The sequence below is a fragment of the Phalacrocorax aristotelis genome, chromosome Z (assembly GCF_949628215.1).
Source record: "Phalacrocorax aristotelis chromosome Z, bGulAri2.1, whole genome shotgun sequence".
In the NCBI taxonomy this organism is placed as follows: Eukaryota; Metazoa; Chordata; class Aves; order Suliformes; family Phalacrocoracidae; genus Phalacrocorax; species Phalacrocorax aristotelis.
The window spans coordinates 36659795-36673938 of NC_134311.1; the positions used below are offsets into that span (position 1 = coordinate 36659795).

Here is a 14144-nt window from a genome sequence, read left to right on the forward strand (position 1 = left end):
AATCCAAAACAGGAAGAAGGCACAGAGGTATCTGTCCAGAACATTCAAATCCATAAAACCCACTTGATGTCCACAGGCCTAAGCAGCAGCAAGAACCAGATACATCATCAGAGAGGTGCCCTTCTTTTGAAAATTCCTTTTGTGGCTGCTACACAGCTGCTCATAGCAGGGTAGAGGTATAGCTGCCACCTATTGATTTCCAAAAAAGAGGAAGTTTCCAGTGCTTTCTCCCTCTAATGATGTGGGGAAAAGAACCAGCCAGGAATGCAGAAATGCAGGAAAAATACCAGAGAAGAATAAAGGAAGATGAGCAGGAGAGGTAACCCCTCACATATAGGTCTGCAGGGTGGGAAAGAGATATATAAAAGAAAACCAAACATTTTTATACCTAGTATTTCATATAAACCAAGGGTAAGAGGAACCGAAAGTTTGCACATGTTGTTTGACTTCAATATTTTTTTTTTAATCCTTTTGAGAATAAGAATAAAATTCAACTGAACATAAAATCTCCATGTGTCTTCCAGATCCTCCATTTTTGGAAGAATTATGCATCACAAATTTGTAACAATAATGAATGGCTGTAAAAGAGCTACTCTGCTGGGAAAACTTTGGCTCTTCCAGATAAAGCAGGAAGCAACCTAAAGGCCTTAATAGGAAACTTTAACTTATTGCAGTCATGTTAGGAAACATTATTCTAATTGCCTCCACTTCAACTTCACCTTGAAATGAAAGCGTCAGGCTGTTTAAGCAGAAACCACTTCAGGAGTACAAAGAACATTATAGCTTGATTTATGAGATAAAGACTTTCCTAGAAAAATATTGTGTTTTAAATCACAAACAATACGGCTCAGCTAACTGACAAACATAAGCCAAATTTTCTGTAAGACTATATCAGTTACTTGCTACTTCATGCAGTTTAACCAATATTTAATCTTTCATACACACTAATTTTTCTAAACAAGCGATATCCTCTTTTACTTCATATCCACTGAACAGCCTTTCCCATACTGAACTTGAAGAACATACTGTTTTATAAAAAAATACACAAGATATTCTTCAAAACTTCTACCTTTCTTCTGCAAACTTGACACTATGATTAAAAGAAATAACCATCAGATGTTAATTCCGCACAAGAACACACTGTCACTGTGTGATAAGCGTGACCACGGCATTACAGAATCAGTTCTGAGAGTCAAAAAAAAAAAACCAAGAGATGGAAGCAAGGCAACTCACTCCCCCCCCCAGGTTACTGCTACCTTATATAGATGATTCTTACTATATGAAATCAGATATCTGTAGTTCTGAGCAGAAACAAACTTCCATTAACTACCAAGTTCTTAAACTGCCATGGATAAGAAACATGACCAAGCTTAGGTAAAACATAATGTAATCGGACACAGTTTAGTTTTGGTGAACATCTGTTAACAGATCAGCAGCAGCTACGCAAATCCGTGATGTACCCCTAAAAGCTCTATCCAGAGAAGTTTTGCCAGTTTTGTTTACTCACTCTTGTCAAGTTTGCTACAGAACAATACTTCTTTGCACTGATGGGTGTCTGTCAACATTCTCCTAAACAGAAGGGCAACAGATGCTACAGCCACAATTTGTCAGTGAAGGAATGAGTTTGCATTTGACACATGGAGGAAGAAAAGAGGGGAAACAAAGACTAGCCATCATAACATTCAGGCTGCTAACTTAAAACCAAACAGATTAAAGAGAATTTTCAAACACAAAACCACCCTAACTTCAGTCAAATAACTAACTCATTTGGGCCCCACTGATTCAAAGCACAATGGAAAAACTGAGCTACACTTTGTCCTTTCACCAACCCAAGTTGTATTTCTAAAAGAGTGATAAAAATAACATAGAACACCTAAGCACTTTTTTCCTGAGGTGGGAATGTATGTGTCTGTTCCTTCTCATTCCCAGTAGAGTCGAACTATTGGTTTCCATAGAAAAAAGGAAAAAGACAGGTAAGAGCTGTAAGTAGTTTTAGCATACTCCAGTGCAAATTACTTCTATGATGCAGAGGTAGCAATCCTCAAATACATTCAAGGTAAAATGAGTACTAGCATTTTAACTACTGTAGTTTTGTGTGCTTACACTAAAAGGGGCCACATCCCAGTTTTGTGGCCTGTCAGAAATGAATCCTAAATACAGCAATGGCTCCTGGCTCAAAGCACTGTCCTGGATGGCCACGTCCTGCCTCCTCCAACTCCACAATAGAAAAGTAAGGTTAAGCTCCACTGAGGTGGCATTTCTCAAATACCTCATTTTAAAAGGAGATTTACACCTCACAGAAAACACACTGACAAAGAGTTATCTATTCTCTCAAGATAACAATCAAAAAGAATACCTGTATTGTCTTCCCAAGGCCCATATCGTCTCCAAGAATACACCCCCTTTTATTAGCATAGTGTCCATACAGAAATTGGGCTCCTTCCCTTTGATAATCACGCAGGTATCTGTTAATCGTATATGGGATACAATCACCATTGTCAGATAATTTAAAAGCAGCTGCAGGAGACAGAAGATTTCGGTCAGGAAAATAAGGCTTTTCCAGATCACCATCATCAAATATTAAGCTTTTCCAGGGTCCTCTACTGGCTTCGACTCTACAAAGTTCAGTTAATAGTATTTTCCTTTCTTTGCACTCCAAGAATGATACAACAGCATATGATTTTCCACTCTTGTCCTTTTCAATAGAGGATATTGTTCCTTCATGAAGTTTCCCATTTTCAAGACAAGGGGCAAGGCATTTCTCCCCAGTACGCCAATTATCTGTAAAAAAACCAAACACACACACATAGTGATAAACTGGTCAAATGTACAAAGTATTGCATTCTGTCACACTAATATAACATTGGATATAAATTTATTTGACAAAATACATACAACTTAAAATATTGTACTGAAGGTAGCACTAGAATTAGGATGCCGATGACTGTTAAGAACCAAATCCTGAGCTAGATATTAAATTATAATTTGCTGAAGTGCTGCTATTTTATAAATATCTAGAAGTCTACAGGAAAAAAAAATCTCATGTAGAAGTCATATTCTGATACAGTAAGTTGTTCCACAGTGGCTTCACACAGGCAAACACCAATATGCCGATGCCCGCAGGTTTAGTGCCCAATTAACTGATCAGGTGAACTGGACAAAAAGGCCTTCTATATTAGAGATGCTTCTAATCCATCTGACTCTAGTACTGCAGTGTCAGTAAATTGTTTTACAAATATAAATGCATAGGAAAACATCACCTTTCTCCTAATAAAGACTGGAACAGGTAAAATAAACTTATGTTTAGAAAAAGCAGAAGTGTACTTTAAGAACACTTAGTAGCATATCATTTGCCTGTATTGTTCATCAAAATGGCTAATTACTCTGTAAACTGCTTACATAGCTGTCCAGTCTGGAATTGCTAAAATCTGTTCTTGTACGTGGTCTCCTACAGCCTTAATGCAGCATATCTAATATTAACAACAGAGGTGACTGAACTGCTTCATTTACAGCTCTCTCAGTTTTACATTTCAGGCACAAAAATGGTATGTATGCTGCTAACAGAGAAAGAGGAAGATAAGAACCACCGTGTATCAGAGTCCACAGAATCCACATCGTACTGGCAAGGGAAAACCCAACAAAATATCTGCATCAGAAAAAATAAGGCCTTCATGCTTCATAGTAAAAGAAGACCTAGTAAGTAATAGCTGCATACAAAGTTTTCCAAATTTGAACTGAGGAAGTGTTGGCCTTTTGTGTTTGTGGAAACAATTTCCAACCTTCCCCTGCTAAGCTGTCCCAAGACAGAGAGAGGAACATATACGGTTCATTTCAGAACTTCCATTGTTTCTTATCTGTTTGTTGGAATTGGTTCTGCTACTTCTGTGAAAGTCATTACCAGCAGCAGTGAGAAACTCCCAAGGAAGGAGCAAGAGAGAGCAAATCTTGCATCAGAGCAAGTATTCGTACCTTGCAACTATGGTAGTACGCCCTTCTGGGTCCGTCAACCCAGTTATTTTTCAGAGGTACGGAACAGAAAAGAGGAAGTCCTGAAAACAAGAAACTCCACCTTCCCCCACTTTTACGTGTCTGTGCAAAAAAAAAACCTCATGAAGAAGATAGCTTTTTCTTACTAGTTCCTTTCTAGTTCTTACTAGTTATGAGGTCCTGGAAGCATACACTCACAGTATTATTCTCCACAACATATTAGTTAGATCAGTGATAATTATACTTCATTTTGCAAAATTAATTAGGTTATATACATCAAAATAAAACAAAAACATCCATGTAGCCCACTATTCTTCAACCAGCAGTGGCTGTAAGTTGACATCCAGGTAACAATAAAAATAGTACAAGCATACAGAATATCTCTTTTCTAAAATTCTTCATCCTTAAGGTATTCTACCTGCAGAGATTTCCTGGGCCAGGTATGGTTTTTCTGTTTAGCAAACCCCAGTGGATCTCTCTCTTTCAAGTAACTCCATTCCACCTTCATCACATGCAGATTTCTTGCATTCAGCGTCTTCTGACTATGAATTTCACAGGTCTGCTCTCTAATACCTGACAAGCTTTTGCCTGCTATGAACTTGGATCCTACAACCCTAACCGATGGCCCATTGGTTCTTATCCTAACAAGATCATAAACCATGACCTCTCTCCATTAGACTCTCAATTTTGCAGATCTCTTTCATAACGCTCCCCATAATCCTTGGGAAATTCAACACCGCACCCTGTGATCGGTCCGTAAGCTTCTCCATACCTCCAGCCATTCCTGATGACCTTCTCAGAGACTTGAAGCTCAAACATATGTTTTTGAGGCAAAGGGTGAAGTACAGACAGTATATTCAACAAACCATACATAACCAATCTCTTAAGCTTTAAGGCATGTGAGTAGTCTCTCATACATGCTCAAATCTGTACAAAGAAAAGGTGCACATGAACTTTGTCTTTGAGCAATTTCTCAAAATCAAGAAGCAAGCCTGAAAAAAAATGAAACCAGCTACGTAGAGCATACTGTTAAATATGCAAAACAAAGTTTAAAATAAGGGAGAGCATTTCCATAATTACTTTCTTTTACAGTAATATCTGAAGTGACATGCAACATTAAAGGCTCTCAAGTTAAAACTATGATTTAAGATAACAGTGCCTTTGTTTTTGACTAAGCATTTACTTGAGTTTAATGAGTTGTGTATGACTTCTCAGAGTTAGGGTTCCAGGTGCAAAGTGGAATAAATCACATTGGACAAGAGTTTCAGTATTTCCAAACTGCCAACGCAGTGAGAAACAAGGCACAGAATGAAAAAAAAATGTGGAAAAACAATGGTATTGAAGATACCACAGCTACAAAACCCCTGAAAATAACGCTATACAACCCAAAGCAAGAATTGCAACTTTAATTAGCCTGATACACTAGTGTGAACCAGAACTATAATTTAGCTAGGGAGCTATCCTTAAAAAAAAAATGAAGGAAATTATCTGGTATGGCTTCCTAACATGGGTACAGTATACACATGCTGTCAAGGAAGAAAGCTGGTATTTAAGATGCCTGCCTGTACTTAACACTTTTATCACAGCTGAAAAAAGTGTGCCATTATATATACTGACTGTACTAAATCACACTGCTAACGGCCTACTGTCACACTCTGGCTCATTTCAACAACTACTCCTTCACCAAAAAAAAAAAAAAGAAAAAAGAGCAAAAGTAATATTAATGCTTTCTATTTCTCTATTGAGGTTTGACCACTTAAGAGTGAAAATGGCTTTTTAGACTCCAATAAATGATTAAAAGCAACATTCAAGGAAACTATAAAGTAAAAGCATGGCCCGTTCAAATTGCAAAACTTAGATCGAAAGCTGTTAAATGAAAGAAGATACAAAAAACTCGTAAGACGTTGTCTTCCAAGAGATGTTTTGAGTCCACTTAACCACACCTTCCCACTCGTCTGAGGAAACAAGCTCAAACGTTCCTGACCAAAAGAGTTCTCCTGACGAAAACACGTACCGGGCCACACTTGTGGCACCCGAACACGCCGCCCCGCCGCCAGGCGGGGAGACGCGAGCGCGAGGCAATGCCAGCAAGCGCCCACCGCGCGCCTCGACAGCCTGCCCACCTCCACACCTGCTCTCGGTTTGCACCTGGGCACACGTGAAGAAGCGACGAGCGCCTGAGCACCGCTCTGGAAAGACACACGGAAGGTGCTTACCTGCGACACCGTCACACATTTTAACTTTGGGCGCGCAAAGCCCGGGGTGGCGGCACCCAGGGGCCGGCGGGGACCGCCAGTCCCACGCCCCTCCCCCACTCCCACCGGACAGGCGCCGTGGGGAAGCGGCTGAGGGGAGTCCCGGGCGCCGAGGGGGGCACCTCAGCGCCCGCCGGCGACGGGAGCCGCCGCTGGGGCCCCCATCTCCCCCCACTACCGGCCCCGGTAACGGCGGGGCTGCTCCCTGTCACCCCCGGAACCGTGCCCGGGGACCGGGGCGAGCGGCCCCTCCGCCCCGCCGCTGCTCGCCCCGCCCCCACGGGCTCGGCCACCGTCGCGCTACTGGGCCAGGTATCGCGAGAGCAGCCGCGCGGCGGGACTTCGCTCTTAAAGGAGCCGTCTGGGAAGAGGGGAGGAGCGGGGCGTATCGCGAGGTTTGCCGGCGGTGTCGCGAGGGGCAGGCGGGGAGGGGTGTGGGTGTGGGCGTGGGGCCTGGTGACGGGGAAGCGCCACGCGTGGGGGGGGCTCCGGTGGGGGCTGGGCTGTCCCTCACGGGCTGGTGGGGCGAGTCACCGGGAGGGGCTGGAAGGCTCTAGGCTCAAGGCGGGGCCGTGTTTCACGGACCAAGTTAAGCGCTGTTTCACGTAGGCGCGCCCGAGGGGGCGCGTGGTACGCGTCGGGGTGCTGTACGGGTCTGTGGCACCTGCGACATGGGGTGTCGGCCCTGAATGCGGCCCCCGGTCGGAGCATCGCTCTTCCCGCTGGAACGGTGGTGCCTTGGCCCGCGCTGCCGGTGCTGTAATGGAGCTTCTTCCTGCGGCCCGTGGTTGTAGCAAAATGCCCTGGACCGTGTCCAGAGAAGGGTGACGGAGCTGGTGAAGGGTCTCGAGGCAGGTCTTATGAGGCGAGGTTGAGGGACTGGGGTTGTTTAGCCTGGAGAAGAGGAGGCTGAAGGGAGAGCTTATCGCTCTCTACAACTGCCTGACAGGAGGTTGTAGTGAGGTGGGTGTTGGTCTCTTCTCCCAGGTTACTAGTGACAGAACGAGAGGAAAGGGCTTCAGGCTGTGTCAGGGGAGGTTTAGATTGGATATTAGGAAAAATTTTACTGAAAGAGTGGTCAGGGTCTGTTGGAGCAGGCTGCCCAGAGAGGTGGTGGAGCCACCATCCCTGGAGGTTTTTAAAAGATGTGAAGATGTGGCACTTCAGGGCATGGTTTAGGAGACGTGGTGCTGGGCTGATGGTTGGACTTGATGATCTTAGAGGCCTTTTCCAATGTTTATGATTTTATGATAAAATTTGTGGGGGCGGGGCAGGGCGGAGAAGGAACCTAAAGTTATTTTCTGAGAAATTGGGCAGGCAAGGAAGCAGGGAGAACAGTTGGTGCAATGGACGGTGGAGCCGGTGTGCTGGCAGCTGGCAGCCTTGCAGCTGGCAAGGTGCAGAGGAGTTAGCTGCCGTGGGGTGACTGTAGCATGGTAAGAACCAGGCACGCAGTCATAACCAGCATTTGGGGAGGAGGCTGAAGTGAGAGAGGCCCTTGTTCTACCTCTGCCAGTTTGCAGAAGAGCTTAACTGTATGCAGTAACACTTTGCAAATTATAAACTCAGTCAGTAACAACCATCTTGCTGAAAAAAATTCAACCCCACCAAGAAATCTGTCCAGATTGCCTCGTACCTCGGTGGCAATTTAATAGAAAGTTACATGAAAGGCAGGAGTTCCCAGATCCTTGCCATTACTTTGCCAGAATGCTTTAGGATGCATTTAATGTTGCAATGCTAAGTAGTCTCAGTCACGAAAGTTAAGAGTGCGTAAGTATTGTGCAAGATCTAGTTTTAAAGCAGCTTCGATTACTTTTTTAATGCAGCAGATATAAGTTTGGGATGAATCTCTGTCATTGTTTCTAATTATCTGATAACTTCAATCATTTTAATGGCATGTTAGGGAGGGATTAAGCATTAGAGAAAAAAACCGTGATCCTTTTGGTATGTGCAGTAAAACTGTACAACGAAGATGGATGGTCAGACTGGCTAATCAAAAACCTACATCCTACAATATTTTCAGAAGCAAGGCAAGGCAATAAATTTTCTAATACATGGGTCTACGTGCTGTTTCTGCATGCAGCTGACGTGCAGGCAGCCACCTGCCTGCTCTAAGAGTAATAAAGACTTATGCAACTTGGAGCAATTTTAATTTGCTTCTTTTAGTTGCATGCTATTAGCCAGAATTTTGTTCTAAGAGAAGTTAATGAAAGATGTATGGGTTTTGATTAGCCAGTTACATTAGAATAATGGGAGAGTAGCAGGCATGAAAGCACTGATACAGTTGCTGCAATGATAAACTACAGGAATATCAGGCACCACATACTTTGGGGGAGGTTGTTCAAAAATAAAATGTAATATAGAACCGATAAATTACGTTGTTTTAAAAACATATATGTAGTCGTGCGCTTAAATGCATTCATTCCAAAGGAATGACCTATACCATCATAAAACCAAAGCTGAAAACAGGATGACATTTCAGATTTTAAAAATTTGGCAAAATAAACACAATGTAACTTTACCATGATCTCAGGTACTTAATACACCTCAACCCTCAGAGCATCTTAGAAAAATCAGTGAGAATATAGGCTCTGATTCTAAGGCAAACTTTTAAACTGGGTCATGTTTGACGATAAATGTGTGTTTATGCCACAGAGTGTTTATTTAATGCATACTACATTGCATTTGATTCTTACTGAGAAATTTGTGCTTAATAAGGACCCTTTCTTGCAGAGTACAGCTGTTACTTTATAGTCACAAATACAGTATTTTGGCCTTCACAATAGAAGGAAATAAGGAACAGATTAAACTCTTGTTTAAAACACTTTAATTTTTCTAATAATCAGGCAGTAAAATTCTGCCTAATCTCCAAGGATCCCGTTCTGCTTTTATGTCAGTGGTAAGACCTCAGTGACTTAGCTGGAAACAGAATTGTACCTGAAAATCCCAGTGAAGTCGCTAGGATGAGTCCCCATTACAGTTAGGTACACTCTTCTAGCTCTTCCCTGAGGGAGAGAGAACAAAGGGGGGAACACACCCTTAACAGGGGCAGTTGGTTAGCATGTCAACACGTAGTTTTCCTCTTGCCATTGAAATTCCTCTCCCTGATTACACGAAGTTTCTGTATCTTTATTCCACTGTGGAAAAAAAGCTAGGAAACAAGCTGGCCCACTGAGATTAGGACCAGGCCCATGATGAAAATGTTTTCAGAGGCCAGAGAACTATTTTGTTCTGTCATGTATCTTCGAAAGGTTTTGGAGTATAAAAGTCCTTCTTCCAGGAAATCTTTCTAGCTCAAGGTAGAAGTTATTTGCTAGGATGTCAAAAATGTCTCACACCATGTTTCTGCAGGGAAAGGTTTGTAAAGGGGTTTCATTTGGGAAACCTGTTGCCAGTACTGAGAAGTTGAATATATCCAAACTCCATATGAGAATTTGAACTCTGCATGTATTTGACTTAGTTTAGATTTCATAAGTGCCAGGCTCAGATAACAACCAAAATGAATAGGATAATGGGGATAAGCACTTTTTAAATATGTGCTATATCCTATAAAGCATTCCACATGTAACATTGTGGCTTTCCTGTTCACTCTTTGACAGGGGAGATAAATTAACTGATGTGCATCTAAAAAGGGCAGCTTAGTTACATTTACAGCATCAGTATATCTGAAAACAAAGCTAGATAGTGATACTCAGATGCACTTAGCATTTGCAGGTCTAACTGAAACCCCCTGGAAAGCACAGGCGCCTAGGATTTTTGAAAATGTCAGGAAGTCAGGTGTTAATGCTAGAAGAAAGGAAAGGTGGTTCAATTCAGTGGTATTAATTAAGCATGGCAGCATTAAAAGTGCTACAATGAGGAACTCAGTAATGTGATGTGCACTGAATTAACATTTTGGAAGGCCTTTTGTCTCTCCAGCAGTTCATTTGCCACAGTATTTTACACATCACCCATTAACAGTATTCAAGAAGCTCTCAGGGTTCTTTGTGGAAATCAAACCAACAGTGCTCTGAAGTGTGTGTAGACTAAAGCACACCCCACAGGGATCAAAGAGGGACATTTGAGCCCTTGCATGCAGCTGCAGGGCTAGTCTCTTTGGGATCACAGAGACGTGGCAGGATAGCTCACATGACTGGAGTGCTGCTGTGGACAGACATCAGCCAGGAATGATGAGCCAGGACAGTGGGGAGCAGAATTGGTGTTTTATGTGAGAGCAGCAGGCATACTTTGAGCTCTGCCTCGTCAGTAGTGACCACAAGATGGTGGAGTCCAGGATCTTGAGAGAGGGGAACCAGCCAAATATCAGGATCTTAACCCTGGACTTCAGGAGGTCGGACTCATGCCTGACCAGCCTGTTTGTTTTCTACAATGAAAGGACTGGCTTGGTGGACTAGGTGAGAGCAGTGTATGTTGTTTATCTTGACTTCAGCAAAGCTTTCACCACTTTCTCCCATAACATCCTCTACGCAGAGGCTGATGAAGTATGGGCTAGATAAATGGTCAGTCATGTGGACTGAAAACTGGCTGAACTTTAGGGCTTAAAGGGTTGTTATCAGCAGTACAAAGTCCAGCTGCAGTCCCATTACTAGTGGAGTATTTTGGGGTCTGATGATGGGGCCAGAACTGACCATTTCATTAATGACTTAGACAGTGGAACAGTGCATCCTCAGCAAGTTTACAGATGGTACACAATTGGGAGGAGTGATTGACAACCAGATGTCCTGCTGCCATCAGAGGGGGACTGCCGCAGGCTGGAGAAATGAGCAGGTAGGAATCTCATGAAGTTCAACAAAGTCCTGCACCAGGGGTGGAATAGCCAACCCTATGCAGCGGTGTAGGCTGGAGATCAACTAGTTGGAAAGCAACTTTGCAGAAGTCGTCCTCTGGGTCCTGGTGAACTGCAGGTTGGGTATGAGTCAGCAATGCACCCCCACAGCACAGAAGGCCAACAGTATCTTGGGCTGTGCTAGGAAGAGCGTTGCCCGGCAGGACAAGAGAAGTGATCCTTCCCCTCTGTTCAGCCCAGCTGAGACCATGTCCAGTTCTTGGCTCCCCATGACAAGAAAGACATGGACATATTGGAGAGAGTCCAAGACCATGAAGATGAAGAGATTGGAGCATCTGACTATACCAGAAGAGGCCGTGAGCTGGGATTCTGTAGTCTCAAGAAGAGAAGTCTTAGGGGAGATCTTGTCAGTGTGTGTAAATACCTGATGGGACGGTATAAAGAGGGTGGAGCCATACGTTTCTCAGCAGTGCCCAAGGCAAGAGGCAATGAATGGGTGCAAATTGAAACAGGAAATATTTAAGTGTAAGGAAAAGCTCTTCAGCTGTGAGGGTGGCCAAACACTGCCATAGTTTGCTCAGAGAAGTTGTGGAATCCCTGTCCTTAGATATTTTCAAAACCCAACTGGACACAGGCCTGAACAACCTGCTGCAGATGACCCTGCTTTGAGGTTGGACTAGGTGTTCTGGAGAGACTTTTTAGTAGGGCCTATAGCGATAGGACAAGGATTAATGGTTCTAAACTAAAAGAGGGTAGATTCAGGCAAGATGTAAGGAAGACATTTTTTACAGTGGGGGTAGTGAAACACTGGAACAGGTTGCCCAGAGACGGGCTGGATGCCCCGTCCCTAGTAATATTCGAGGTTATGTTGGAGGGGTCTCTGAGCAACCTGATGTAGTTGAAGATGTACCTGCTCACTGCAAGGGGCTTGGACTAGATGACCTTTAAAGGTCCCTTCCAACCCAAACCATTCCATGATTCTCACCTCAAGCATTCTGTGATTCTTTGAGGAAGTCTGTAGGACAAACTGAGTTCTGGTTAACTGCTTATGCTGTCTATTACTTAAAATTTTGAGCTTTAAATACCAGGCAGATTGCTTAGACAGAGTCCCATTTGTCCTGTAGCCCAGTGCCAAAAGACATGGCACCAATGCTTACCTGGCTATATGTGTATTTCCAATCTCATCTTCTGGTAATCCTTAATGACTCATAAGATCTTCAAGTTGTTCTTCTCTTTTGTATCATCAATCATAAAATAAAAGCTTGAAAATGCTTAAGTAAGGATGTCTGGAAATGCTGCACAGCACTTAAAAACACGTGCACAACACCAAAAAAATAGATAAAGCCTTGAGAGTTTAACTCAGTAAATCAGATATCCCTTATATTGTTAACTCATTCTCAGAAAGAGTATAGCCAGTCCTAAATCTTACTAACTCTTAGAAGCCAGGCTAGTATAATTCTTAGAACCTTCTGCAAAACTGTCCTTTAAAGTTTGTCTGCCAGATGATGTGTTACTCAGCTTGAATAAACCTGAGAGACTGATTCTACAAGTGTTACGAAGTATTGATTCATTTCCTTCAAGTGTCTGGTTAAAGAGTGACTTGAGGAAAATGTAAAGTTTTGTCCTTAAATAAATATTGTGTATAAATGGATCATGTCAGCAACACTCGGATTTCATGATTGCCTGGAGTGGGAACTGGATAATGAGGCTTGTCAGCTCCGTTGGATTTGCAGCAGATATTTGTGTAGGGCAGTTTTGAATGTTTCAGAAAAATACATGAACGTTTGAAGAGCTTATGGACCAGTCTCAGTTATGCTCTGGGTCTGGTTAAACCAAATCAGCATAATTGTTCTTCAGAGGATCTTTTATTATGTGTAACACATTTCACTTTACAAATTAAAATTATTTCAGAAATGGAACAGAGCTTTCCATTAGGAGTAGTAGTCATAGAAATGGTTTATGGAGATTACAGTTGAGTTTGCTTCCCGTAATCCCTTTTTTCCTTGAGGAAAAAGTAAAAAAGTATCTGCTTCCTCAGGTCTTATTTCACATTTTTTAGTTTTGATTGACAGCAAAGCAGGAAGGGAAAGACTTAAAACTGCCACACACACAGAAAGAGAACAACAAAAAAAAAGGCTAAAACTGGAAAGATACAGTTTTTTATTTTCTTTTTTGGCAGGCATAATATGGCAAGCTGTCCTCAAGAAACAGTAAAGTCATGATTTAAAGCCTCCTAAGCAGATAACATACAAGTGTGATCTGGTGTGGGAGACTGGGACATGCAGCTTTCATAACTAAAATACAAAACCTGGAACACACAACCATTGTAAACAGCCATCTGACTTAATCATCAGGTCCACCTAGCCAAAGCATCTCTAATCAGATGAAACTGCAGGGTCATCTTGGAAATGTGATGCCAGCTGTGAACTGCTAGGTTCCTATGATGATCCAAAACCAAAGAAAAACTGTATGTAATTATCCTTTTAAAAATAAATCTGTTTTTCCTTTCTGACTTGTTTCAAGCAATTTACCTCATTAATTGTGTAAGCCATAACCTGATGTGTTACACTTTTGAGGAAACATGCAGAGACACACACACACACAGAGGCATATTAGGAAGCAACTGTGAAGCTTTGTTAAAAAGATACGACTCCTGTTTAAACAAAAAAAACCCACCCTATTCCAGTACTGTGAGTAGAATGCAGTGCTTTATATAAGTTATTTCCTGTGTTTCTTCTTTGTGTTTTCTATACAACACCTCTAGCAAAATAGGGCAATTTGATGAAGTGGCAGTTTTTAGGAGAATATTATAGCTGTGTACAAATATGTTAAAGATGTAAGCTGCAGCTAGACAAGATAAACTGGGGACTTGTCAAACAATTCACCAGTCAGTTCCCCTAAAGCATGTAACAATGATGCGTTTTCATGTGGAAGGCAGGGATATTTTTGTTCCTGGGGGATTTTTCCCCAACTCTGAAGTCAGTTAACCTCTTTTACTAGGAGGATCAGACTGCCGTTGGTGCCAGAAACCACAAACGTCTGGGACCAGTATGTCAGAGATTATTTCTGCTGAATCAGCTCTCAATATAACAAATACATTAAACCAGTAACCCAGG

At 42.4% G+C, this 14144-nt stretch overlaps 1 protein-coding gene and 1 long non-coding RNA gene across 9 annotated transcripts in view; one reads left to right on the plus strand and one right to left on the minus strand.

Moving 5' to 3' along the window:
• ERCC6L2 (ERCC excision repair 6 like 2) overlaps window positions 1-6535 on the minus strand; it is a 58385-nt gene extending 51850 nt beyond the window's left edge. For 4 of the 6 annotated variants that reach the window (XR_012658123.1, XR_012658122.1, XM_075079873.1 and 1 more), the window contains exons 1-2: window positions 6204-6535; window positions 2357-2781 (exon numbers count right to left, since the gene is read on the minus strand). Coding sequence is in view for 4 of the 6 variants with exons in the window: in XM_075079873.1 (XP_074935974.1) it covers window positions 2357-2781; window positions 6204-6222 (444 nt within the window). In the remaining 2 variants the exon portion in view is untranslated. Of the gene's footprint in view, window positions 1-2356; window positions 2782-4405; window positions 5668-6203 lie in introns of those variants that run through there. The other 2 variants (XM_075079871.1, XM_075079872.1) reach the window with 2 other exon arrangements.
• Window positions 6536-6548: 13 nt separating this feature from the next.
• LOC142050760 (uncharacterized) overlaps window positions 6549-14144 on the plus strand; it is a 96036-nt gene continuing 88440 nt past the window's right edge. The window contains exons 1-3 of one of the 3 annotated variants that reach the window (XR_012658126.1): window positions 6596-6637; window positions 10894-11009; window positions 13208-13540. This is a non-coding gene — a long non-coding RNA (uncharacterized LOC142050760). Of the gene's footprint in view, window positions 6638-10893; window positions 11010-13207; window positions 13541-14144 lie in introns of those variants that run through there. The other 2 variants (XR_012658124.1, XR_012658125.1) reach the window with 2 other exon arrangements.